We start from the raw sequence: 27,129 nt of genomic DNA on the forward strand, positions 1-27,129 counted from the left end.
CTACTGACTCTTAACATGTATAGGTGGGTTATAATCACTGAATTTTATTTCAAAATTGTAAAAGAGGTGTTACAACATATTTGTCATGAAAAATTGAGACCCACTATATTGCAGTATTGACCTCCTGAATACTGCCCTCTGGACTTTGATGGGACATTTTAGCCTCCTTTGCCAAAAGTATGTCCACTGTCTCCTACTCCTGCCTCACACGGGACTGCTCCTGGAGGCTCCTTTGCACCTTCTCCTTAGCTCTCAAGGAAGCAGGTCCCAGAGAACATCACCTGTGCCCCAATACAATGCCCAAGTGCCTTTTTCCAGGGTTGTCATGAGACGTCAGTGAGATGAAAAAGGTAAAAGGTGACCATGGTTAATGGGATGCTTCTGTTAAACTGCCTCTTCAGCCTGGCCAGGTGGTGGTGCAGTAGACAGAGCTTCAGGCTGGGATGCTGAGGACCCAGGTTCAAAACCCCAAGGTTGCCTTGGGCGTGAGCTCACCAGCTTTAGCCCAAGGTTGCTGGCTTGAGCAAGGGGCCACTCGCTTTGTTGTAGCCCCTTGGTCAAGGCACATATGAACAAGCAAGCAATGAACAACAATGCAGCAATGAAAAATTGACGCTTGTCGTTGCAACCTGTTTTTTGTTGCAACCAACACTTCAGTTGTTCATTGATTGCTTCCTCATATGGGCCTTGACCGTGGGGCTACAGCAGACCGAGTAACCCCTTGCTCAAGCCAGCGACCTTGGGTCCAAGCTGGTGAGCTTTGCTCAAACCAGATGAGCCCATGCTCAAGCTGGCAATCTTGGGGGTCTCGAACCTGGGTCCTCCGCATCCCAGTCCGATGCTCTATCCACTGCGCCACTGCCTGGTCAGGCTGACACTTCTCATCTCTCTCACTTCCTGTCTATCTGTCCCTCTCTCTGTTTCTGTCATAAATAAATAAATAAATAAATAAATAAATAAATAAATAAATAAATAACAGCCCTGGCCAGTTGGATCAGTGGTAGAGCATTGGCCTGGCGTGTGGGAGTCCCGGGTTGGATTCCCAGCCAGGGCAAACAGGAGAAGTGACCATCTGCTTCTCCACATTTTTCCCTCTCCTTTCTCTCTCTCTCTTCCCCTCCCATATTGGAGCAAAGTTGGCCTGGGTGCTGAGAACGGCTCCATGGCCTCTGCCTCAGGCGCTAGAATGGCTCCGATTGCAGCAGAGCAACACCCCAGAGGGTTCGAGCATCGCCCCCTGGTGGGCGTGCCTGGTGGATCCCGGTTGGGCGCATGCAGGAGTCCGTCTGTCTGCCTCCCCTCCTCTCACTGAATAAAAAAAAAAATAATAGTTGGAGTTGTTGGAGAAATTTTGTTCGGAAAAATACAAAAAATAAAAATAAAAATAAAAAACAAACTGCCTCTCAAAATTAGCTGGGTTTGTATTTGTTACTTTAGTTAAATATGTGTCATAAATTTTTGTAGGCAATTTGAAAGAGTTTGATCAAAGCGGTTTCACGTACTAAATGAACGTTTTGATGAGAAGTCTTTTAGAGATCCTGATGCCCTGTTTATCATTAGGGAAGGTTATTCCTGGAGATGAGTACTGAGGTTTAGCTAGCTCTTCCCCTGGTAAGAGAACGAAAGCTTGGAGGTGGTCTTTTTGTAACAATCTGGAACGGAAGAAAGGCAGGCTGAGTGTGGGGAGGGGTGCCTCAAAAGATGTGGTTAAAGAAGTGTTAAGCAAGGTTAATCATCCAGGGAAGGGTGAAGAATGCAACAGAAGTTAACATGAGCAGAAGGAGTATTGAGAGGTAATAAAGATCCTGCAAGATTATTTTTTTTAAAAATGGAAAAGAAAGATTATTCTGTATTTACCGTGGATGCCAGAGGGTGTCTCTGTGACATAACCTCTTTGCAAAGGCTGATGATTATCTACCAATAGCCTTCATCCTTAAATAATAAATAGAATTCCAAAGTTTGGATTGGTTCATGGCCACCCAGCTAAAAGCTACAGTGCCCAGCTTCTTTTGTTGCTGGGTGTGGTCATGTGACTGAATTCTGACCAATAGGATGTGAACAAAGAATGATTATGCCATTTCCAGGCCACGCCCCTTAAAAGGAATGCGTGTGCAGTCGCCTTCCCTTTCCCCTTCTCACTAGGCAGGTTACAAACATGATGGCAGGAGCTGGAACAGCCACCTTGGAACCCAGAGGTAGAAGCCATATGTTGAGAATGGCAGAGACACTACCAGCTCTGGACTACTATGTAAGGGAGAATCAAACTTCTGCTTTGTTTAAGTCACAGTATTTTGGGGTCTTTTGACAACCTGGACTATATTCTGAGTAATATAGCTTCATGCTATACCTATACCTAGAACACAATACTTCTGCATGTGTTCTTATTTCAAATTTTATGTATTATGCTTTCCTTTTTAAAATTTAAATTGTTAGCTAGTGGCTCATCTAATTTTCCTTTTTTCAAAAAACCAGCTTATAGATTTATTTATTCTCATGTAATTAGAGTTTTAAAATAAAGATAATTTTTGCTAACTTCACCATTGAGTAAATTTCTAGCCATTTATGGAATTATTGGGTCATATCCTTTCCCCAGCAACATTCTTTCTACATTGTTCTATTGTCTTATATGCCATCTACAACTGCTGAAAAGGAGTCTGAAGCCAGTCTCATTTTATTATTCCCCTTGGTAGATTGTCTGCTTCTTCTAGCTGGATGTCTGTAGTAAGGGGCTTATTATCATAAGAGTTTGGAACTTTCTAAGACCTATTCTGGTCTCAGTGGCTTCTTTGCTCAGTTGACCTGGATTCCTGTTCATTTGCAAAATTGTGTCTTTTTGTTTCAGAAATGGTTTTTTTCTTTTATGTGTTTGATTACTTTTTCAATTCCATTTGTTTCCTCTTCATCAGGGACTCTACCTATCTGTTCGAGCAACATAAATGTCTTACGTTCCTTCCAGTCCCTACATCACTCTGCCCTTCTTCACTGTGTTCTGTGTGATAGGCTCAAGCCCGTTACCCATGTCACTGACTCAGTTTTCTATCATGTCTACTTTATTTCCTATGAATTCTAATGTTGCTTTTAGATATTTCATGGGTTTTTCTTCTATTTCTTTCCTTATCTTCCCAAATCTCTTTTCATCTAATTTTAGTATCTTTGATTTGTTTGTTTGTTTCATAGGGTTCTATATTGTATTTAATTTTTTTTTTGTATTTAATTTTCTTGAAGGGACACAAAAGACTCTTTTTAAAGACTTTATTAGCTGACCAGGTAGTGGTGCAGTGGATAGAGCGTCAAACTAGGATGCGGAGGACACAGGTTGGAGACCCCGAGGTCGCCAGCTTGAGAGCGGGCTCATCTGGCTTGAGCAAAAAGCTCACCAGCTTGGACCCAAAGTCGCTGGCTCAAGCAAGGGGTTACTCGATCTGCTGAAGGCCCACTGTCAAGGCACATATGAGAAAGCAATCAATGAACAACTAAGGTGTCGCAACAAAAAACTGATGATTGATGCTTCTCATCTCTCTCTTCGTTCCTGTCTGTCTGTCTCTATCTATCCCTCTCTCTGACTCTCTCTGTCCCTGTAGAAAAAACGAGAAGACTTTATTATACCTTATTTTTCTCTCCATAAGACACACTTTTTTCCCTCCAAAAGTGGAGGGAAAAATGCCCATGCGTCTTATGGAGCAAAAAATACAGTATTTTATTAAATATTTTAACACACCATTTGGTTCAGAATATTTTTTTCTTATTTTCCTTCTTAAAACCCTAGGTGTGTCTTATGATCAGGTGCGTCTTATGAAGCGAAAAATATGGCATTTCCTGAATTTATTTTTTTTATCTGATATGAATTTTTATATGTATTTTCCTAAGTGACATTCTTTGGGATCCCATGGTAGCTTCATACTAAGAAATCGTGATTATTTTAATTCAAAAATAATCACTTGTATCCAGCAGCCCTATAGATATAATTTCTGTTTCACAGGAAATATAGGTGCTAAAGAAGCAAACTAAATACCACAAGGAATCAGCCAGAAAAATCTGGAAGGTGGGACATTCTGTAGGACAACTGACTCAATCACTTCTACTAGTAAGTGTCCTAAAAAAGGAACTGTACTAGATCAAAATAAACATGGGGGAATACATAGTCCTGGGTTGGGTGTTGATTTGGATAAAGCATGTACAGGAATAATTGGAGCCCTATCCAGTTGGCTCAGTGGTAGAGTGTTGGCCCAGCATGTGGACGTCCCAGGTTCAATTCCCAGTCAGGGCACACAGGAGGAGCACCCATCTGCTTCTTTGCTCCTCCCCCTCTTTTTTCTCTCTCTCTCTCCCTCTCTCCCCCTCCTACAACCATGGCTCTGTTGAAGCAAGTTGGCCCCAGGTGCTGAGGATGGCTCCATGGCCTTCTCCTCAGGCACTAAGAAGAGCTTCATTGCTCAGCAATGCCCCAGATGGGCAGAGCATCACCCCCTAGTGGGCTTGCTGGGTGAATTCCCCTCAGGGTGCATGCAGGAGTCAGTCTCTCTGCCTCCCCTCCTCTCACTGAATAAAAAATAAAAATAATAGTTGGAGTTGTTGGAGAAATTTTGATATGGCCTGGAATTCAGAGGAGATGAAATGGAAGTACACCAAAACACAACGGTAAAGAATGTTGGCCGAATAAAACAGGTTATAAAATGTTATAAAACATTTTTTAGAGTATGATCTCATTTTGGTAATACACATAGGTGGTTGTTACAGTGATATTTTCTGGGAGGTAAGAATATGATGTTTGTTTTCTTATTCTTTTTAATTAATTAATTTTTTTAGAGAGAAAGAGTCAAGAAGGGAGAGAGAGAGGAATGAGAAAGTTGCGGCATGTTAGTTCTTCATTGATTGCTTCTCATACGTGCCTTGATCAGGGGGCTCAAGCCAAGTTAGTGACCCCTTGCTCAAGCCAGTGGCCTTAGGCTCAAGCCAGCAACCTTGGGATCATTTTGATGATCTTGTATTCAAGCCAGTGACCCCGCACTCAAGCTGATGAGCCATTGCTTAAGCTGGTGATGTCAGGGTTTCAAAACTAGAACTTTAGCATTCCAGGTCAACAGCTGAGGATGGCTCCATGGCCTCACTTTAGGTGCTAAAATAGCTTGGTTGCCAAGCAATGGAGCAACAGCCCCAGATGGGCAGAGCACTCTGGTAGGGAGCTTGCTGGGTGGATCCCAGTCGGGGTACATGTGGAAGTCTGTTTCTCTGCCTCCCCACTTCTCACTTTAGAAAAATAAAAAATTAAAATAAAAAAATTTTATTATATTTTTAAGTTTATTTATTAATTCGAGAGAGAGAGAGAGAGACATTGATTTGTTGATCCACTTACTTATACATTCATTTGTTGACTCTTATATGTGCCCTTACCGGGGATCAAACCCACAACTTTTGTGTATTGGGATGATGCTCTAACCAACTGAGATACCAAGCCAGGGCTTTAAATTTTATTCTTTTATGTTACAGTATTTTTTATTGTGGTAAAATATACATCATAAAAAAGGTACTATAGTAACCATTTTTAGGTTTACAGTTCAGTGGCATTACATACATTCACACTGTTGTGCAACCATCATTACAACCCATTTCCGGGACTTTGGCTTCTTTCCAAACCAAAGCTATGCCTGTTAAACAACTCTCAATTCTTCCTTCCCTCTTGTCTTTTTTTAAAAAAATAATCAATTTATTTATTTATTTAATTTATTTATTATTTTTGTATTTTTCTGAAGTGAGAAGGGGGTGCAGACACAGACTTCCACGTGCACCCGACTGGGATCCACCCGGCATGCCCACCAGGGGGCAATGCTCTGCCCATGTGGGGTGTTGCTCTGCTGCAACCTGAGCCACCCTAGCGCCTGAGGCAGAGGCCATGGAGCCATCCTCAGTGCCTGGGCCAACTTTGCTCCAATGGAGCCTTGGCTGCAGGAGGGGAAGAGAGAGATAGAAAGAAAGTAGAGGAGAAACAGATGGGCGCTTCTCCTGTGTGCCCTGGCCGGGAATCGAACCCAGCTTCCACATGCCAGGCCGATGCTCTACTGCTGAGCCAACTGGCCAGGCTTGTCTTTTCATTTTTAAAAGTCTCTAAAATTGTACAAGCTTTAAACACAAAACCTGGGTCCAGTCCCAATTGACGACCCTCAGATATGCTGCTCACTCCTGAGCAATCCTTGGAAATGATACCTGAGTTTCCCAAAGTGACTTTAGCTTCAAACCAACTGACAATCAACACAGTTTAGGAGACTGTCACCAAAATGTTCATCAACCAAATGTGCAAAAGACAAGAATTGTGGCAGCATCAACATCACTGAATTACATGGGAAGACAAAGGCAGTGAGTTTCTCATATTATTGGAATATATAGTTATACAACTTTCACCAGAAGCTAAACTTTTGTCATTCTTAGGGTCCTAATTTCTCATAACTTAACCATAATTTCTTTACTGCTTAGTATTATTGATAAATAGTACCATCATTTCCTGTAAAATTGGTCCAGAAGATTAGATAATAGTTTTATGTAATTGTATCAGCTAGTTTTAAGCCTGGCTTAATATAACAGAAAACCCTAATTTATTTCTCTCATACTTAAAAGAAGTCAGGAGGCACACATTCAGACTAGTATGCTACTCTTGTGATCATCAAAGAACTGGAGCCCTTCTCCCTTGCTATGCTACCATCCTTAGCATCCTGCTTCATGACCCAAAGGGCTGCTCAAGCTCCAGCCATCAAGTCTGCATTCCAGTCAAAAGGAAAAAGCAAGGAGTGAAAGAGAGCATTCCTCCATCCTATAATAGTTCCTCACAGAAATTGCACCTAACACTTGAGCCTACATCTTTTTTTGCCAGAACATAGTCATGTGTATTCATTGCCATCATATTTGTACTGTGCGTTTCTGGGGTAATGTAAACCACAGGATGTGGTCTCTCACCCCCTCTTTAGAGAATGTTAGCATGGAGGGCATTTTTCCCACATGGTAAACATGAGGAATGTGGGTGCAGAAGTTGCTTTACCAACCAGGGAGCTGTTACAGGTGCTCGAGCAGGAGCACAATAGAAATGACCAGGTGAGCCGTGACTGGGTAGCTCAGTTGGTTAGAGTGTCATCCTGATACACCAAGGCTGCAGGTTCAATCCCTGGTCAGGGCACATACAAGTACCAACCAATAAATGCATAAATAAGTAGAACAACAAGTCAATGTTTCTCTCTCATTCTAAAATTAATAATTTTTTTTTTTTTTTTTTTTTTAACGGAGGCAGAGATAGACAGGGACAGACAGACAGGACTGGAGAGAGATGAGAAGCATCAATCATTAGTTTTTCGTTGCGCGTTGCGACTTCTTAGTTGTTCATTGATTGCTTTCTCATATGTGCCTTGACCGCGGGCCTTCAGCAGACCGAGTAACCCCTCGCTGGAGCCAGCAACCCTGGGTCCAAGCTGGTGAGCTTTTTGCTCAAGCCAGATGAGCCCATGCTCAAGCTGGCGACCTTGGGGTCTCGAACCTGGGTCCTTCTGCATCCCAGTCCGACGCTCTATCCACTGCGCCACCACCTGGTCAGGCTAATAAATATTTTTAAATAAAAAGAAAACAGAAAAAGCAACAACCAGATGAGGGGGGCTGATGGACTCAGATGACCCCTGACCTCATGACCTTTCAGCCTTCTACCTGACTTAATATTGAAATACCAAAATAAATCTTCAAGCTTGTCCATTGCATATATTTGTTGTCAAATTGTTTTTTTAAATTGATCACATTTGACCTTGATGGTCAATACATTAATGAACTCTGAAATGTTGTCTAAATCAGGGTACAATTTCTCCCTGAAATGGACTTGAATAGTGGTCAGTCGGCTTGGTTCTTGGCCCCTGCTCTAGCCACCCCGGGACTTGGATTCTTTCTTCCTCTGGCTCAGGAATGAGGACACTGTCACTCTGAAAGAGGGAATGGCTTGCTGATCCAGCAGAGCTGCTTGTCGGGGTTCTATTCGTCCCAGCTGGCACCACCACTAAGCCAGCCTCTGGGTAAGAAACCAATTATTCTACCGCTCCTTCAGTTTGACCTCCTGAGGGACATAGGCCTGTGGAAGTAACCAGCCGGCAGTAGCAGACAGAGGGGCACCTATAACTCCTTCCATAACCAGAAAAAGCTATTGCAGATACACCAGGGTGTGTGGGGGCCACATTGTGCAAAGCATGGGAAGGCTGGGTTTTAAATAAACAGTCCTGAAAACTCTTTGGCAAGTGGGTTGCATTAAAAGGGAGCATTGAAAGGCAGGGAAGGTATTTTCCTCTTAGCAGCAGAAGGAGCTTCCCAACTGCCTTCTTTTCTTGCTTTCTGCCTGGCTCCCACCTTCTCAGAAAGTTCTGGGGGAGCCATGTCCTTGGGGTCCAAGGAGGGCTAGAGAATGTCAAGGCACAAACTAGCCAGCAAAGCACCCTAGAGGAAAAGGGAGGCCCCTCTGCATTTCCCTTTCCTGCAGTCTTGTCCTGGTTTTTCATGACGTCATCCATTCATCATTGTGAGCTGATTGGCAGTCCCAGGCTTTGGGCAGCTGCCTAAGGCCAAAAGAGCAGAGAGAGAGATCCCAGGACAAATGTGCAGCAAGCCCCTGAGCATGTACGGAAATGTGGCCATCAGTTCCACCTAGAAAGACTTGGTGGAAATCGAAGACAGTAAAAGTCACAAGATCTTATCCAACTTTTTCTTCCCTGGATGCCTGGGAAGAATTCAGGGGCCTCTTGCCTGTGGATGGAGAACCAAACCCTGGAGTGGACCTGGGTGTGGAGGAGGGGCTGCTCTGCCAGATGGTTCATTCTCCAGAATTCAACCTGTTTCCTGACTCCGTGGTGTTTGAAAGCAACTTTGTCCAGGTACTCCGGAGTCACTCCGCTAGCGTCCCTTGACTCTTCTAAACCTGTTCCCAAGATGTGACCAGCTCCTGTCCCTGGAACGGGATGGAGTGCAGTGAGAGCAGAGGCAAGGAATGGTCACAGCCACCCCCATTTGACCGTGGCTTTGCAGAGCCCCAGGCATGGCTTCTCCTGCAGTAGTTGTCACCCCCAGTGAGAGAGGCCAGGTGCTCTCAGCTCTGAGTGGAGGACCAGGTATTAGAATCCAATTCACTTCCTCCTCCAAGCTGTCAGCCCAAAGCGGACGATCAGAGAGGCAGTGAAACTAGACGCCCTTTGAGGGTTTGGAACAGAAATGCCGATTTGTGAGAAAGCAGAAGCTGGACCCCCAAAGAGATCTGGGCACAGTGCAGTCCACTGCTTTCTCATCAGGGGGTATCACTGTGCAAGTGACCTGGATACCCTGAACCGCAGTGTCTTCTGATGTGAAAGGCGTTGGGCTGACAGGAGGATTATACGCAATCATGGGAGGCAAAGACCTTAGTACAGGGGCCTCCAGTGCATTCTTATGCCCCGGCCCGGGCTCACAGACCTCAGGAGTTGCAAGGGACCTTGCAGTGCAAGGGCCCCTCAAAGAAGGGTGAAAGGGTGTTTTTCTAAGAAAAGCCAGGAAACAGTCTAGGGAGGATTCACGGAAATGTGACACATGCCAGGGAACTCCTGGGTCATAGTTCATGTGGGCAGCTGCTAACAGTGGGTAGTGTAAATACTCTGACAGTTGTTAACCAATCTAAGTTAAAACTGTGGTTCGTGGCTATGATTTTCCCTTCCAAAACCAGGGGACACTTACCAGTGTCCGGAGATATTTTTTGGTTGTCACAGCTTGGCCGGGGTAGAGGGCAGCGCTATTGGCATCTTGAGTAAAGGGCAAGGATGCTGCTAAACTTCTTAGAAGGCACAGGACAGCCCCCAGCCCAACAAAGAATTACCCTGCCCGCAGTGTGAATATTGCCAAAGGTGAGAACCTCTCAGCTGAAGCCATGCTGCTGCTTCTGCCAAATGCTCAGGCTCTGCCCATGGGCTGTTTTGCAGGTTAAAAGGGGCAGGAACTGGATTGACATCTACAAAGCCTCCTACACCATGGCCCTTGGGGTGACCTCCTCTGTGCCCTGCCTGCCCCTTCCCAACATCCTCCTCATGGCCAGAGTCAGATGGTGCCAGGGGCAGAGCCAGACATGGAACAGACCATCTAGAGCCCCAAACATCATCCTGAAGAGGTAAGCAGCACCCATGGGAATGCAGGGCTAGCGGGGGGAGCGTGTGTATGTGTGCACGTGTGTGTGTGTGTGTGTGTGTGTGTGTATGTGTGTTTTAATTGATTTTGTTAGAGAGAGAGAGAAACATCAATTTGTTGTTCCATTTATACATTCTTGTGCATGCTCTGACCTGGGAACGAACCCACAATCTTGGTATATCGAGACAATGCTGCTCTTAACCTGGCCAACGCAAAGGCTGATTTGTGACTAAACTCAAGGTGGGAGAAAGCAGAGAAGTCATCAGCAGTGACATTAATCTTTTTAGACAACAGTAACCTGAGGCAGGGGGCACACTGGAAGCATCTTGGTCATGTGGGGTGAAGGGAGGCATTGTATGGACAGGGATGGGGATCCAGTCTACACGCTCCTTTTTCTTCTTGCTGCACTTCCCCCACACCGAATTCTTAGTGAATCTCTGCCAAGGCACAAGGCAGCAGTGCAACCCAGCAGAAGGAGCTCAGGTTGGTATACAACTAAAGAGACGCATATCATGCTTGAGTGGTAAGTTACTTGCTACATCTCAGTTTTCCTACCAATGAAATGAGTGGAACTAGATGTCATTAGAACCATAACATGTAGTGACATTATGCTTGTCTAAGATGAAACAGCCCTACTTAATGTTTAGGTCTCTTCAGGTAATCTGTACAATATTCAAGAATCTCTAGAATTTTCCAGAAATCCGGGTAAACCCTTCACGTCTTCTTATTGACTCAGTGATCAGCATCTCCATTATGTTTCATTATAGCAAGTACAGTCCAGCCCCCACTGACTACTCCTCAACTTAAAGCCAGCTCCCCAAACCCTAGCTCCTTTGGGAAGAGAAACTGAGGCAATAGTGTCAATGACTGGACAAGCTGGACAGTGGAGCCAACTCTGGCAGAGGAGGGGAGCTCCCTTTGTGCTATCAAGAAGGCAACTGAAAAACCCTTTGACCGCAGCTACCTCACCCCTAGGCTGTCTCTCTCAAGCAAGATCCTGGGACACCAGCATGAAAATTATGGCAGGATGGGCGGAGGTTAAAATGCAGGTTTCAGAGACACACCCCAGACCTAAAGATTCTGAGGAGTAGCTTCAGATGGTTGCATTTTATTTTATTTTATTTTTATTTTTATTTTATTTATTTATTTATTTTTTGTATTTTTCAGAAGCTGGAAACGGGGAGAGACAGTCAGACAGACTCCCGCATGCGCCCGACTGGGATCCACACGGCACGCCCACCAGGGGCGAGGCTCTGCCCACCAGGGGGCGATGCTCTGCCCATCCGGGGGGGGGGGTCACTCTGCTGAGACCAGAGCCACTCTAGCGCCTGGGGCAGAGGCCAAGGAGCCATCCCCAGCGCCCGGGCCATCTTTGCTCCAATGGAGCCTTGGCTGCGGGAGGGGAAGAGAGAGACAGAGAGGAAGGAGGGGGGGGTGGAGAAGCAAATGGGCGCTTCTCCTATGTGCCCTGGCCGGGAATCGAACCTGGGTCCCCCGCACGCCAGGCCGACGCTCTACCGCTGAGCCAACCGGCCAGGGCCCAGATGGTTGCATTTTAAACAAGCTTTCAGGGTGAATAGACTCTCCCTAAAGTTTGAGCACTATTCTGCTAAGCACTCGTTTCTACCCCCCCCCCCCCCCACAAGCCTTGAAGGAGACACTCCTCAGTTTAACGAAGACAGGGTTGGACCAGAAGTAATGGGGTTGTCAATGTGTGTCTTCTCTCCTACCTCCAGGATTTTCCCGTTGAAGTTTGTGGAGCTCCAAGTCTGTGACCAGCTGCAGCGCATCCTGCGGTTGAGGACGGTCACAGAGAAGATCTACTATCTAAGACTCCACTCTGACCATCCCGAGACCGTCTTCCACTGCTGGATCCGACTTGTTCAAATTCTGCAGAAGGGCCTGTCCTTCACCACCAAAGACCCTAGGATTCTTGTCACTCATTGTCTGGTGCCCAGTAAGATCTGCAGCCCCTCAAGAGACTCTGAGGTAAGGGGGCACCATCGCCACCTCCAGCCAAGGCCAGAGCTGAGGGGTAGAGTTTAGGTGGGTTGGTATGTGAACACCGTGTGAAGATGATCCCTGCCTTTTATTGAAGTATAATGTACAACCAACTGGAAGAGTCACCCATTGTAAGTGTATAGTTCAACACTTCCAGTAAATGTATAGAGTTGTGCAACCATCACTACAATCCAGTTTTAGAGCATTTCCATCACCCTTAAAAAATTCCCTTGTACCCAATTGCCATCATTCCCTATTCCTATTTCCTGCCATAGGCAGCCATTGGTCTGTTTCCAGTCTATATAAATTCATATTTCTTAAACATTTTATATTAAAAAAACCTACAATATGTAGTCTTTTGTGTCTTGGGTTTTTTTGTTTTGTTTTGTTTTGTTTTTTTACCCAATGTCATTTTTTCAGGTTCACTTGTATCATAGCATGGTACCAGCTCGGGCAGAGTAAAGGGCTATCAATCAGAGTCACAGGCTATCGATAATTTATTCCTTTAAGTTGCTGAGTAGTATTCCATTGTATAGATATGCTACATTGTGTTTATCCATTCAGCAGTTGATAGACATTTGGAAAGTTTCATTTTTAGCTAATATGAATAATGCTGCTGTGAACATTTGTGTAGACATGGTTTCCATTTGTCATGGGTAGATTCCAAGGAAGGAAATTGCTGGGTCATGTATTAAGCTGATCTTGAAACTAGCAAACTGTTTGCAAACTGGCTACACCATTTTAAAACATTACTATCATCAATGCATCAGTCTTTCTGTTTTTCCACTTAGTTGCTCACTGCTTGCTTTTTGTATGTGCCTTAACCCGGCTGCGGCGACCTGAATGTTCCAGGGCAACACTCTAGCCACTGCGCCCCCACAGGCCAGGCCTAACAGGGATTTTTGTATCAATAGATGCCCTTTATCAAGTTGAGGAAATTCCCTTTTATTTCTTATTTATTGAGTTTTTTTTTTAAATCAGAAATGGGTAATGAATTTTGTCAGATGTTTTTTCTGCATCTATTGAGATGGTCAAGCGGTTTGCTCTTTATTCTATTAGTATAGTGTGTTACATTAATTGATTTTTAGATGTTTAATCAACCTTGTGTTCTTGCGATAAATTCCACTTGGTCATGGTGCATATGTATAATGCCTTTTCTATGTTACATGATTCAACTTGCAGTGTTTTGTTAAGTATTTCACATCTGTGTACATTAGAAATAGTGGTCCATAGTTTTCATGCACTATCCTGACTTTTGATATTAAGGTAGTACTAGCTTCACTGAATGATTTGGGAAGTGTTTCTTCTACCTCTATTTCCTGGATTTATGAAGAATTGGTATTATCCTTTAAGTACATAGTTAATGGAATTCACTCACCAGTGAAGCCACCTGGGCCTTTTCAGCCCAGGCTTGCAGGGGTCCCCAAACTTTTTACACAGAGAGCCAGTTCACTGTCCCTCAGACCGTTGGAGGGCCGCCACATACAGTGCTCCTCTCACTGACCACCAATGAAAGAGGTGCCCCTTCCAGAAGTGCGGCGGGGGGCCGGATAAATGGCCTCAGGGGGCCTCATGCGGCCCGCGGGCCGTAGTTTGGGGATGCCTGCTTAGAGTGTGATGTAAGACTGACTTGAGCTATGGCATCAAGTCCATGGATTTTTTTTTTAATGAAGTGAGAGGCAGAGAGGCAGAGAGACAGACTCCTACATGCACCCCAACCGGGATCCACCTGGCAAGCTTACCAGGGGGTGATGCTCTGCCCATCTAGGGGCCCCACTCTGTTGCTCAGCAACCGAGCCATCTCAGCACCTGAGGTGAGGTCATGGAGTCATCCTCAGCATCCAGGGCCAACTTGCTCAAACCATTCTAACCATGACCGCAGGAGGAGAAGAGAGAGAGAGAGAGAGAGGAGAGGAGGAGTGAAGAAGCATATGGTCGCTTCTTCTGTGTGCCCTGACCAGTAATTGAACATGGGACTTCCACACGCCAAGCCAATGCTCTACCACTGAGCCAACTGGCCAGGGCCAAATGCTGGGATTTTTTTTTTTTTTCGTATTTTTCCGAAGTTAGAAGTGGAGAGGCAGAGAGACAGACTCCCGCATGTGCCTGACCGGAATCCACCCGGCATGCCCACCAGGGGGCGATGCTCTGCCCATCTGGGGTGTTGCTCCGCTGCAACCGGAGCCATTCTAGCACCTGAAGCAGAGGCCATGGTGCCGTCCTCAGCACCCGGAGCCAACTTTGCTCCAAGGGAGCCTTGGCTGCGGGAGGGGAAGAGAGAGACAGAGAGGAAGGAGAGGAGGAGGGGTGGAGAAGCAGATGGGCGCTTCTCCTGTGTGCCCTGACCAGGATTTGAACATGGGACTTCCACACGCCGAGCCAACGCTCTACCACTGAGCCAACTGGCCAGGGCCAAATGCTGGGATTTTTTTTTTTTTGTATTTTTCTGAAGCTGGAAACAGGGAGGCAGTCAGACAGACTCCCACATGCGCCCGAGCGGGATCCATCCGGCATGCCCACCAGGGGGCGATGCTCTGCCCATCTGGGGTGTTGCTCCATTGTGACCAGAGCCAGTCTAGCGCCTGAGGCAGAGGCCACAGAGCCATCCCCAGCACCCAAGCCATCTTTGCTCCAATGGAGCCTTGGCTGTGGGAGGGGAAGAGAGAGACAGAGAGGAAGGAGAGGGGGAGGGGTGGAGAAGCAGATGGGCACTTCTCCTGTGTGCCCTGGCCGGAAATCGAACCCGGGACTTCCGAACGCCAGGCCGACGCTCTACCACTGAGCCAAATGGCCAGGGCCAAATGCTGGGATTTTTATCTGTCGTCTTCATTGCTCTATCCCCAGTGCCTGGCACACCATTGACATTTAATTAAGAAAAACTCTTTAGAGTCTGGACAATGATATTCGGAAGGTACAGAGACCCTTGGGTCTTCACTGCCGGGCTTTGCCTTTTTTCCTCCATCTAGTTAGTACAGAAGAAACCCCAAGCCTGCCAGCTCAGCGAGAGCCTCATACAGCTGATGGCCAAGGAGGAGAATGAGGCCCTCTCTCGGATTTTTGCCGACTTGCACCAGCACAACCGGTTCAGGTACATGACTTAAACCAGGCCAGCCTGACGTCACTTTCTGTGGGGCAGATGGTCTGGCTGCAAGAGCCAATCACCAAGTAACGTGGTTAATGAGCTCAGGGAGGGACATGAAACCCTGCTACTCAGGATCCAGTGTTCCCCCTGACGTGGGGGAACCTTTCCCCAGTTCTCTTTGCCTAGTCCCTTTCTCCATGTAGCAATCATAGCACACTTGATTTCAGAGGAAAAACTTGATAAAAAATTAAAAGTAACAGTCTAATAAGAATGAGTTAGTATAAAAAGAAAAAAAACAAATATATTAGAATTCACAAGCAGAGGCTAATAGAGCAAAAAAATTTTTTGTTTTTTTGTATTTTTCTGAAGTTGGAAATAGGGAGGCAGTCAGACAGACTCCCGCATGCGCCTGACCAGGATCCACCCAGCACGCCCACCAGGGGGTGATGCTCTGCCCATCCGGGGCATCGCTCTGTTGCGACCAGAGCCACTCTAGCGCCTGAGGCACAGGCCATGGAGCCATCCCAGCGCCCGGGCCATCTTTTGCTCCAATGGAGCCTTGGCTGAAGAGAGAGACAGAGAGGAAGGAGAGGGGGAGGGGTGGAGAAGCAGATGGGTGCTTCTCCTGTGTGCCCTGGCCGGGAATCAAACCCGGGACTTCCGCACGCCAGGCCAACGCTCTACCACTGAGCCAACCGGCCAGGGAATATTTTTTTTTTTTAAAGAATAAGTAATGCAGGTGAAAAAGCAAAATCTAATTTCTAATCCAGTTCATAGTCCTACAGAGAAACAAACAAAACATTGTTTAAAACACTGTCTATTCCTTTGGTTCCTTGACTTAATTACTTTGCTTCTGCTTGGACCTCATGGAGCATGTCTGGCCATTTTCTCAATGGATAATCTGTCTGGAAAGCTCCATTGTGCAGGCCTTTTTCTCCATGCCTGAGGAAATGTCCCTGTATGTATAGATGACTTAGAGTGTAAATTTTTTGTTTTGTTTTATTTTTGTTTCTTGAGAGAAAAAGAAAGTGAGAGAGAGAGAGAGAGAGAGAGAGAGAGAGAGAGAAGCATCAATTTGAAGTTGCTTCCACTTTAGTTGTACATTGAGCTTTTCGTAGGTGCCTTGACCAGGGCCATGCCAGTGTCCCCTTGCCCTAGCCGGAGACCTTGGGCTTTTCATGACAGAGACCTTTGGCTCAAGTTGGTGAGCTTGGGATCATGTGGACTATTTTCTTGCTCAAGCCCCCAACCCTACACTGAGGAGCCCACACTCTGAGCCAGTGACCTCTGGGTTTGGCATCTGTGACTTCAGAGTATCAGGTTGACACTTTACCCACTGTGCCACCATTGGTCAGCCCGGGTTTGAGTTTTAAGACTGGTTGGTATGAGAGAGAGAGACAGAAACTGAGAGTTGCTTCGATCACTGGGCACCACAACCACAGAGCAAAGATTAAGTGGGACCCAGGGTCCAAATGAACTTGATTTCTGGTTTTAAAAAAAAAAGTGAGAGCAGAAATGAACTGTAAATATCACCAGAAAGAGAAAAATGAAACCTCAAAGAAGAGGTTTTCATCACAACAGAGACCAGCAGTTCAGAGACAGACAACAAGAAGAAAAGTTTCTTTTGGAGTGTTGACTGTAAACTGAAAACCACAGAGAACGGTGCCCGAGTCACTGTGAGCCCATGGTCATTGCTTAACCTTCTAGGCCTCAGTCTTCAGGTCTGTAAATGGAAATTATGATTGTCCAACCTCATCATGATATTGTTAGGATTAAGTGAGCTCAAAAGCTTGAAGTGCTTGACATACTCCTTAGTAGATCTAGTGGCAGATTTAAGTAAACCCTCAATAAGCATTACCTTGTATTATTCAGTCTGCTTTGGGCTGGAAGTAGAAAAGTATTAACACAAGAAAAAACTGGTTAGTTGGCTGCTGTTAAAGAATTTATAGTGAGGTTGTCATTCTGCATATCATGTAGAAATCTATAATTAAGAAATTTTGTGGGTAAGATGTACTGCTGAGCTGGGAGTGCTGGAATCTAACAGAATGAGATATGTTGAAGTAACATTTTATCTCAAAATATTAAAAAAATTTAAATTTTAAAATAACCATTTGAAAGATGGCTTCTGTTTATATTCATTGGCCACAATTCAGTCATATGACCACACCTAGCTGCAAGGGAGGCTGGGAAATGCATTCTCTACCCTGCATGTGGCCAACACAGAATTAGTTTCTTGCCCTCAAGACAGAAGGAAAGAAGAAATCCTGGGGGCCTATTGGCACTCTCTGGCACAGACAGCTTTGAATATTTCCAGAAGGCCAGAGGAGCCTAGAACCTAAAGGAGAAATGGGCAACTAGCCAGATAAAGGGTAAAGAACCTTATGTGGGTTAAGGAAGCAAATGAGTGTAAGAGTGAGGCTTCACCTTGAGGAAGAATCTTGGTGAGTTTGGAGAAAGGGAAGGAAAGCCAGTGTGGGAAAAGGGGTGGGAATGGAAGGACATCAGTAGACGTGGCAGGGACCGAGCCAGGCAAGACCTGGGAAACCATGCAAATAAATTTAGACTTTAAGTGTAATGGAAGCCTGAGCGCCAATTTTAGCTGGGAAGTAACATGATCCAATTTACATGTGGAAAAGGCTGTGCTGGCTGTTGTAGTGACAGTCGCTATGGAGAGAGGGGGAGTAGGAGTGGAGAGACCAGTCAGGAAGCTACAGCAACCCAGTCTGGGCTGTCACGTACAAAACAGACCAGAGGGATGTGAGAAACAGAAAATTTAGTTTACTCTACTGTTATCTCAAGAATTGCTTTGTACATGTTTAGTGTCTTGTCTTTACTCCCCCAGAATAAAGCCCTGACTTTTCTCCTCATTCAGGCAGTCTCTAGTCTGGTTGCAATCATAAAAGTTTTTGCATGTTGGCAACAATATGCCACTTACAACAAATAAAATAAATGGCTGAGACACAGGATGGAGCAGATGGAGCCACACCCACTGCGCTTCAGTAAAATCGGCACACGGGTTCTGCTCCCCACCACCCCTCCCCGTCCCACCTCCCCCACACCCACCCCATAGAGCCACAGCTGGCCTTTCTCAGGTTTCTGTCCGCCTTAAAAGCTTTAGTGTCGGGAAAAATATAACCAGAAACAAGATTTAAAATGAGACTTTCATGATTTATTTTTTTTTGTTGTTGTTCTTTTGACCTTTATTTCCCTGATCCTGAAATGGCTGGAGTTCCAGGAGCAACAAAAAGACCAAGCCCAAGAAGGACATCTCAGGTAAACAGGGTGCAGCACCTGTGTCTCGGAGCCCCTTCTGCCCTGCAGCTGTAGGAATGGGAGCCGCTCCAGCTCCGACCCCAGCTTTCCCAGATGTCAGTTCGTCCTGCCATACCTTAGTTTGAGATCTTCTAGGCTCTTTGGTCACCATAGTCAAGTTGGCATCAAATCCTACCAGTTTCTTTCTTTGAAATGTTTCATACACTTTTACTTCATGTCCACCCCCACAAATCTTACCCTAGCCCACCCTGTCACCTCTTGCCTGGACTACTTCAGAAATCTGCCCACTCACTCATTCATTTCCTCATTCAGAAACATGCCCTGAGCACTCACTTGGTCAGTGCCAAACACTGTTGAAGGCTTTGGAATCCCAATGAAGAAAAAGACACAGTACTCCTTCAAGAGGTGTAGAATTTGGCTGTCAGATGAGTAAATCCCCAAAGTATAAAACCTCTTCCAGGCAGCATTCCAAGCTCACGTCTGGGTCCTCCAGGGGCACAAAGACAGAGGTGCCTCACTTCTCCCAAGAAACTGTCCGAGAGGTCTAGGGTCTAAGCCAAGTCACAGAGGATGAGGACAAGGGGGCGGGTGGCAGGGGATGAGTCAGGCATTCTGGGAACAGCAGCTGGCTCCTCACTTGTTTCCAGGTTCTGGTTGACCCCAAATTGACTCATTTTGGCAAACATGACTCTACATGAGCTCCCCCCTCTTTTACCCATCTCATCTGGTCACTTTCTCCACCTCATTTAGGTGCCCTCTGCCTCATCGCCTTCTCCAGCCCAAGGCTGCTCTAGACACACGTTGGCTGTCCTTTCCTATGCCTTATTCACCCCCCCTCTCCCACTCCCCTGATGTACTACTCTAAATCCTACCTGCCTTTACAGTATGCCTCACAACACCTTTCTGCCCAGATGAATCTTTCTTGGTCATAACCTCTCTTACATTATTCCTTAAATGTTTCATAAGTTTCTATCTCATTTCATCAACCGATACTAAATTTGTGTGTGTGTGTCTCTGAATCACCCACAGTGGCAAGCACCAGGCTGGGAACACAGTAGGAGTTCAGTCAAGATCTGGGCACTATGCTGCTAATAAATTATTCCTCCAAATTGGCTCAGGAGGAGGTTTCATGTTATATTTAGAAAATTAAGAGGAGTATGTAGGTCCCAATACTGCCCATTTTCATCCAAACCAGGGATCACAAACTCAACTGTCTATAGTGGTATGAATGGGGAAAGAGTCTACATGGTATGAATCTAAGAAATGCTTGAGTTTTCTCTTAATTCTATCATAAGAAGAACAACAGCTGGGCTGACACTTGGTTTCAGCGATAAGGAGACAATAAGAAATGGCAGGGACAGTGGCATTGAGGGAGTGAAAGTTTCAATTAAAGCTTCAATGAATTGTTTCCGTGTTAGAACACAGGTCTGCTATTGCAGAAACTCTGATTTTTCAAGAGATGCCAAAAAGCTGGGTTTTTATGTGACGTGTCTCCCCCCCCCCCCCGCCATAAAATATTAAAGTACAGTATAGGTCAACATTTAGTGGGCAAACAAAACATATCTACAGGCCAATTCAGCCTGGAGGCTGCCAGTTCCCAGCCCCAGCTCTAAGCGGTGAACGGAGCTGACGCTGGCCCACATGTTCTCCAAGTCTGTGAGGCTTTGTCATGATGTATAACTGACAATAGAATAAACATCCATTTCTGTTTTTATACATACATTCACATTAACACACACACACCATGAGGTCAGGTCTGAGGAAAACAGAAATAGAGATTATTTCAAATATATTCATATATTTTGGGGACTTCAGAGAATGGCTAGATTTTCAGAGTCATAGGGTATCTGGTGTCACAGAAACAACTCCCAAGATGTCCCAGGTTGATTAATCATCCTGGACTCTCCTCAGACCTTTCCCTTTCCTGGGAGCTGAAAAACCCCATTTTCTCTTTGGGCCACATAGTGTACCGTTTCAGTCAGAAGGACAGTCACACCCCAGCCTGTTGAAACTTTTGAAGGAAAAGAGAAAAAGAGCTACATTTGAAAAACCCAGCATCCCAGAGCTTACCCATGTGGCTGAACTTACCTCCCCAGCAGCAGGTGGCGTGACCTCCTGGACTGCTTCCTGAACTTGAACGTGCAGACCGGGGGTCTTGTCAAAATGCAGAATCTGATTCAGGGGTTCTGGGTGAACCTAACACTGCACATTTTTTTTCTTAAAAAAATTTTAATTACATTTTGCATTCAACACTATCATATTAGTTTCAGGTCTATAGCATAGTGGATAAACGTCTGTATAGGTTACAAAGTGTTCCCTTGAAACTGTATTTCTAACATGCTCCCTGGTGGTGCCAAAACTGCTGGGCTGCGAGCCATCCCCTGAGTAGCCGAGGCCAAGTGGACCAAGAACAGGCTCTGGTGTAAGGCATCTGGGTTCAAGGCCATTGCCAGTTCAGCTAGCTGAGTCTCCTGGGAAACTTCACTCAGTTAACCTCTCCGGGCCACGTAGCTTCCCTCCTTTTATTGGCATTGCCTTGTTCACATGATGTAGTAGTAAAAACACGGGCTCCGGAGCCAGGCTGCCTGGCTTTGAATCCTGGCTCTGCCTTCTCATTACGTGGGCATGGGTAAGTAACTTAACCTCACTGGGCCTCAGAGTCCTCATCTGTAGAATGGGACTGTGGCAGTATTGACCTCTCAGGGTAGTTGTGAGGTTTGAATGCGCATGAATGTACTTAATTGTTTGGAATAGTGCATGACTCATAATAAGCACTCCACAAATGTTGGCCATAATCTGTGAGCCTGTTCTGTGAACTAAGTACAAACAAATTAATTCCCTTTTTGACCTAGAAAAAGGCACTTCCAGTGAAGACAGCATCCCTTGCACCTGCGACCTCAGTTGGAGGAATTCCTTCACCTGCGGAGAGTGGGAGAGAGAGAACCCCTCTAGGCTACAGCCCCTCTCCCTCCTCAGCACTTTGGCAGCCTCCACGAGGCCCCAGCTGGCCCTGTTCCTAGGTACGGTCATGGGATTAGTCTGGCGGCCTCCGCGGGGTAGAGCTGGAGTTTGACCTCAGGCATGGGTTCAGATCCTGCGGTCCAGTCCGGAGTTGGGGGTGCCAGTCACAACCCCCTGAGCCCTTTTTCTCTTGCCCTGTTCTTCTTTACCTCCAACTGTGCTGAGTGAGACTCTAATTATGGCACCTCAGGAGCCCCCAGGGGCCCTTGGGAGTTCCTACAAAGTGCCTTTAAGGGGACAGCCACTAGGATGACACTGTTGTCACTAGGGCTGCTTTCTCTGCTGGTTGGAGATGTGAAGGCTGCCTCTGCCTGGGCTCTTCCTTTGAGAAGGGAGGGCTAACTCTCCCTTTTTCCTTCCAGAGCTCTTGGGGAGCCCCAACCAGCTGCTGAAGTGAGAATGAGCTAGGCCAGCAGAGGTGGGGAGGAGGGGGTCAACCTTCCTGGTCCTTATCTCCAGCCCTTATCTCCATGCTCCCAGACCCAGCCAGCCAGCCATGCATTCCTTCCGCAAACATTCGTTAACTACTTCCTATGTGCCTCTGTCTGACCAGAGACAGGTAGAGCGGTTTAAGTTTTCTAAAGTAAAATATTATTAATAAACCACTAACTCTTACAAGATCCTTGTTATTAATAGTTGGCCATTTAAAAAATTAATAACACAAGTATCGTTGCACCTACAGATGACCCTTTTAGGCATGTTATATCTTACTGGATATTCTTCTGTTTTAAACTAACAGGAAATTCTATCTGAGCCACCCTTCCACACTGGGAAGGATCTAAGCAGCCCTCACCAACACTACTCCGCAGCCTTCAATTTTCTGAGGGACTCTATCTGGATGGAGAGAAGGAGGAAACTGTGACTAAGGAAAAACGAGAATCATCTCACGCTGGTAGCATCGCTTTTCCTTGGAGGCCCATCTGGGAGGATGGCTTCCGGTTGAGAAGCATTGTTCCAGCCTGTCACTTCATGATCTCGCCCCCACACATCACCACCCTTCACCTCCACTCTCCCATCAGGCAGGCACAGGAAGATACGCCCTCCGAAGATCCAAGACAGAGAGACGGGAGGAAGGAAAGGGCAGCAGGACCAGAGGAGAAAAAAATGGAGGTGACGAGGAACATGGAGGGAGGAAGCCAGTGAAGGAGTGAGACACAGAGAGGTGGTGAGAGAAGGCACCAGAAGAGACTTGACAGAGAAGTTCAAGAGGAACAAGAGAAGAAACACATCTCTGGGAGATGCCTCAGCAAGCTTTTATTTATCTAATTTAAAACTTGAAAGTAAGGCCATATACTGAAAAAGAAATGTTTTCTTCTTGGCTCAGACTCCTCTGGACAAGTAATGAGGGGTCAGATATGAATTCTAGTCAAGAACCTCTCCATTTCTCTTCCTGCCAGTCTTTCTTGTGAGTCCCTCTTTTCTGATTCAAGTTTTGGACCTTCTTCCTTAGCCCATTTCTTCGCTTGGACTCGCTAGCCTGGCCCCCGTTGTGTTCCAAGTGCACGTTTGGGTTTCAGACTGCACAAAGGTCCTACAAGACAAGGTGTGTGCGAGAGGGGAAATCTCTCCTTTTTGTTCAGACCTGCTCAATTGCCTAATGTCCCAGCCCTACAAACACTGGCTCAATTTCTTTTGCATATGACACACCCTTGAAATGTCATCACCCTTGTTAGTGCTTATTAAGTTATCGATTCTAAACAGAAGACATATATGCTCAAAGCACAGGTATAATTAGAGCTTCATAATTATAGATCAAGAGAGTCATTAAGGAGTGTCTGTCAAATGGCCCATGGACCAGCCTCTTTTGAAAATGTGCAGTATTTCACACTAAATAAAAACCAGACTATGAGTATTTCAGAATGGCTGCCCAGTCTTCCAATTGGAAAGTGTTTTTGGACGTCTTGCTTTGACTTGAGATTTCCTAGGAGGATCTTTTTCTTCACTGAAGTGGTTTTCAGAGTGAAATTGTTAGAAGGCTAAGAAGTGAGCTCCTAGATCACTGTCACTCTTTCTAAGAATGAGTCAGATTCTAATTCTTGGTGATTTCGATATTCACATAGATGATTCTTCCCATGGTCACTGTTCCTTGCACTGCTGCCCAGTGGTTCCATCCTCCCTGCTCCTCAGCCACTGGTTCCCCTGATTTTACCCTAGAGTTTGTCAATAACTCTTCCCCGATCCATCATTCCCATTCTCCAGCTATATCATCCCCTATCTTTCCCCCTCAGTTCAGTAATCTTTCAGCCCAATCCTACAATCTATAACTCCCTCTGGGTTTTCACTGTCTCTCACTTTCATCATGTCCTCATTCCTCTCACCTCCAGCGTTGATTCCATGATGAATCATTATTATTTATTATTATTTTAGGAGAGAGAAGGGGAGAGAGTGAGGCAGACTCCCAAATGCACCCTGACCAGAATACACCTGGCAACCCCATCTGAGGCTGATGTTCGAGTATCGAGCCATTTTTAGTGCCTGAGGCTGATGTGCTTCAGTGGAGCTATCCTCAATTCCTGGAGGCCATGCTTGAACCAATCGAGCCACTGGCTGTGGGAGGGGAAAAGGGAGAAGAGGGAGGGGGAGGGGAGAAGGAGATGGTCACTTCTCCTGTGTGCCCTGATCAGAAATCAAACCCAGGACATCCAAACATATATGTACCAATTACTCCCAAATTTATATCTCTAGTCCAGACCACTGTGAACTCCAAAGATACGTATTCAGCTGCTTATTCGAAATTTCCATTTGAACATCTGATAGGCATCTTAACATATCTAAAACTAATTTCTCAATATTATCCTTCAAAACTTGCTTCTCTTAAAGTCTTCTCCATCTCAGTTTTCTAGTTCCTCAAAACCTTGAAGTCATCCTTTACTACTCATTGTTTTCTTCACCCCATTTCAATCCATCAGGAAATCCTTTTAAAATACTTTGAAAATATACTCAGGGCCCTGGTTAGGTAGCTCAGTTGGTTAGAGAGTTGTCACAATACACCATGGTTATATATATTCAGAATCTGACTCTTCTATTTCCTGATCTCCTGATTATTGCAAAAGCCTCCTTAGTAGGCTCCTTGCTTCTGTATTCAACTTACCCAGTCTAATGTAACCCTTTTAAAATCTTAGATCATGTCACTTCTCTGCTTCCTCTCTGTATTAGGGTAATGCTAGCTATGTAAGAGATAAAACCCCAATATAGCAGTAGCATAAAATAACCACTAGAAGTTCATTTCCCACTCACGAAGTCTAAAAAGCGTGCTCCTGTGCAGTGAGTGGCTCTTTAACAGGAACCCGGTTTCCTTCCATCTTGTGACTCTGCCACCTGTGCTACATGGCTTTCGGGGTGGCCACAGAAAGAGAAAGAGCACGGAACAATCACATGTGGCAGGTTTGTACAGCCAGTACTGCAAGCAGTGGACACCACTTCTGCCTTGGTTCCTTTGACCAGTGCTCAGTCACGTGGTCACACTGAAAGGGAGGCTGGGAAATGTTGTCTAGCTGTATTTATAGGAGATGAAGAGGATAACAGTTTGGTAAATAGGCAGTCTCTTCCAAACCATCTTATTCATGATAAGAACCAAAGCCCTTACAATGGCCTAAAGGCTCTACACAGTCTCCCTCCTCCCCTGACCCCATACCTGCTACTACTCTCTAACCTCATGTCCTCCCTTTGCCTCCCCTCCCCTCCCATCCCCTCTCCTCTCCTCCCCTCTCCTTTCCTCTCCTCAGTTATTGCATTGCAGCCATGGTGGCTTCCTGCTGCTCCTCCAACACCCTGAGCATGCTTCAGCTCAGGGCCTTTGCCCCCGCTGTTCCACTTTCCTGGAATGTTCTTCGCCACCTTCCACCGTTCACTCACCTGTCACCTTCATGAGCCTCCCTCCACCCTTTCTAAGGTTGCAGCACTCCTGACAGTCCCTTTTCTCCTCCCTGCCTGATTTTATTCCTTAGCACCTATTAACACTTTATTGTATATATTTTGCTTTTTAAAAAAATTTTGCTTATTGGTTACATACCAGCATAGATGCACCAGAGATAGTTTAGTCCATTTTGGTCACTTCTATATCCCCAGTGCCTAGAATAGGGTCTGGAACACAGGAAACAATATGCTCATTTGTGGGGTGAATGTTTGGAGCACCCAGAAGAGGAGTTGGGATGCTTAAACTTGAACATCAGCCGTTTCAAGTTGACATCATTCAGTGTTCTCAGAGACAGAATCTAGGACTGAAAGGCCTTGGGTGAAGTGTAAGGAGTGTCAGCCACCCAAGTCCTTTTCCTCCTCTACCTACCTTCTCTCTCTGGTGCCACCAGGAAGCTAATCTGTTTTTCTCTCCTCAGAAATCTCATTTGTTTTCATGGTTTTATCAGCTGTCCTTGGCCAATGACCCTTCTAAGTACTGTACGTCCTCCCCCCTATTGGTTCTTCTCTTTTTTTAATTTAAGACCTGTTTTTTTAAATTGTTTTATTATTATTTTTATTTATTCATTTTAGAGAGGAGAGGGAGAGACAGACAGACAGACAGAGAGAGAGAGAGAGAGAGAGAGGAGAGGAGAGACAGAGAGAGAGAGAAGGGGGGGAGGAGCTGGAAGCATCAACTCCCATATGTGCCTTGACCAGGCAAGCCCAGGGTTTCGAACCAGCGACCTCAGCATTTCCAGGTCAATGCTTTATCCACTGCACCACCACAGGTCAGGCTATTTAAGATCTTTTTTAACAGGTCTTTTTTTTTTTTTTTTCTTGTGGGAGACACAGAGAGAGAGGGAGAGATAGGGACAGACGGACAGGAAGAGAGAGAGATGAGAAACATCAATTCTTTGTTGCAGTTCCTTAATTGTTCATTGATTGATTGATTTCTCATATGTGCCTTGACCGGGAGGCTACGACAGACTGAGTGACCCCTTGCTTGAGCCAGCGACCTTGGGCTCAAGCTGGTAAGCCTTGCTCAAACCTGATGAGCTTGCGCTCAAGTTGGCAACCTCGGGGTTTCGAACCTGGGTCTTCCGTGTCCCAGTTCGATGCTCTATCCACTGCGCCACCGTCTGGTCAGGCTTAACAGGTCTTGCAGTTGTTGACTCTTGAAAAAAAAAGTTGTAACCTGACCTGACAGTGGTGCAGTGGATAGAGCATCGGACTGGGATGCAGAGGACCCAGGTTCGAGACCCCGAGGTCGCCAGCTTGAGCACGGACTCGTCTGGTTTGAGCAAAAGCTCACCAGCTTGGACCCAAGGTCGCTGGCTCGAGCAAGGGGTTACTCGGTCTGCTGAAGGCCCATGGTCAAGGCGCATATGATAAAGCAATCAATGAACAACTAAGGTGTCACAACGAAAAAACTGATGATTTATGCTTCTCATCTCTCTCTGTTCCTGTCTGTCTGTCTCTGTCTATCCCTCTTTCTGACTCTCTCTCTGTCCCTGAAGTTGTAAACTTTTATTACAAATTAAAGATGGGTTTCTTAAAAATCTCAACGTAACCAGATGTGAAACAACTTAAACACCTTTAAAGTCATATTGAGAAAAACCTAGCTTTAAAAAAACAACAACAACAGGGCCCTGGCTGGATAGCTCGGTTGGTTAGAGCATCGTCGCAAAGTGCAAAGG

The 27,129-nt window shown here is 45.7% G+C and overlaps 1 protein-coding gene across 2 annotated transcripts; it reads left to right on the plus strand.

The window, feature by feature from the left end:
• The first annotated feature begins 8,639 nt into the window (after positions 1 to 8,639).
• Positions 8,640 to 23,371, plus strand: GARIN1B (golgi associated RAB2 interactor 1B). 2 transcript variants are annotated; one of them, XM_066366160.1, is made up of 7 exons: positions 8,640 to 8,885; positions 9,957 to 10,141; positions 11,895 to 12,147; positions 15,126 to 15,247; positions 18,471 to 18,514; positions 21,367 to 21,534; positions 22,275 to 23,371. In XM_066366160.1, exons 1-7 carry the CDS (start codon positions 8,640 to 8,642, stop codon positions 22,286 to 22,288), a joined length of 1,032 nt encoding a protein of 343 aa, XP_066222257.1. In that variant the 3' UTR covers positions 22,289 to 23,371. The 2 variants fall into 2 exon arrangements, with proteins under 2 accessions (XP_066222257.1, XP_066222258.1); XM_066366161.1 differs by having other exon boundaries at positions 18,477 to 18,514.
• The last annotated feature ends 3,758 nt before the right edge of the window (positions 23,372 to 27,129 follow it).

The sequence above is a fragment of the Saccopteryx leptura genome, chromosome 2 (assembly GCF_036850995.1).
Source record: "Saccopteryx leptura isolate mSacLep1 chromosome 2, mSacLep1_pri_phased_curated, whole genome shotgun sequence".
NCBI classification, from domain to species: Eukaryota; Metazoa; Chordata; class Mammalia; order Chiroptera; family Emballonuridae; genus Saccopteryx; species Saccopteryx leptura.

What these genes read in the sequence shown, in the direction of transcription:
- GARIN1B (XM_066366160.1), top strand. Translation starts at nt 8,640, where the DNA reads ATGTGGCCATCAGTTCCACCTAGAAAGACTTGGTGGAAATCGAAGACA. An exon ending in CCAAACATCATCCTGAAGAG is followed by an intron (nt 10,142 to 11,894) that starts GTAAGCAGCACC and finishes TCCTACCTCCAG; the next exon opens with GATTTTCCCGTTGAAGTTTG. An exon ending in CACCAGCACAACCGGTTCAG is followed by an intron (nt 15,248 to 18,470) that starts GTACATGACTTA and finishes AAATGGCTGGAG; the next exon opens with TTCCAGGAGCAACAAAAAGA.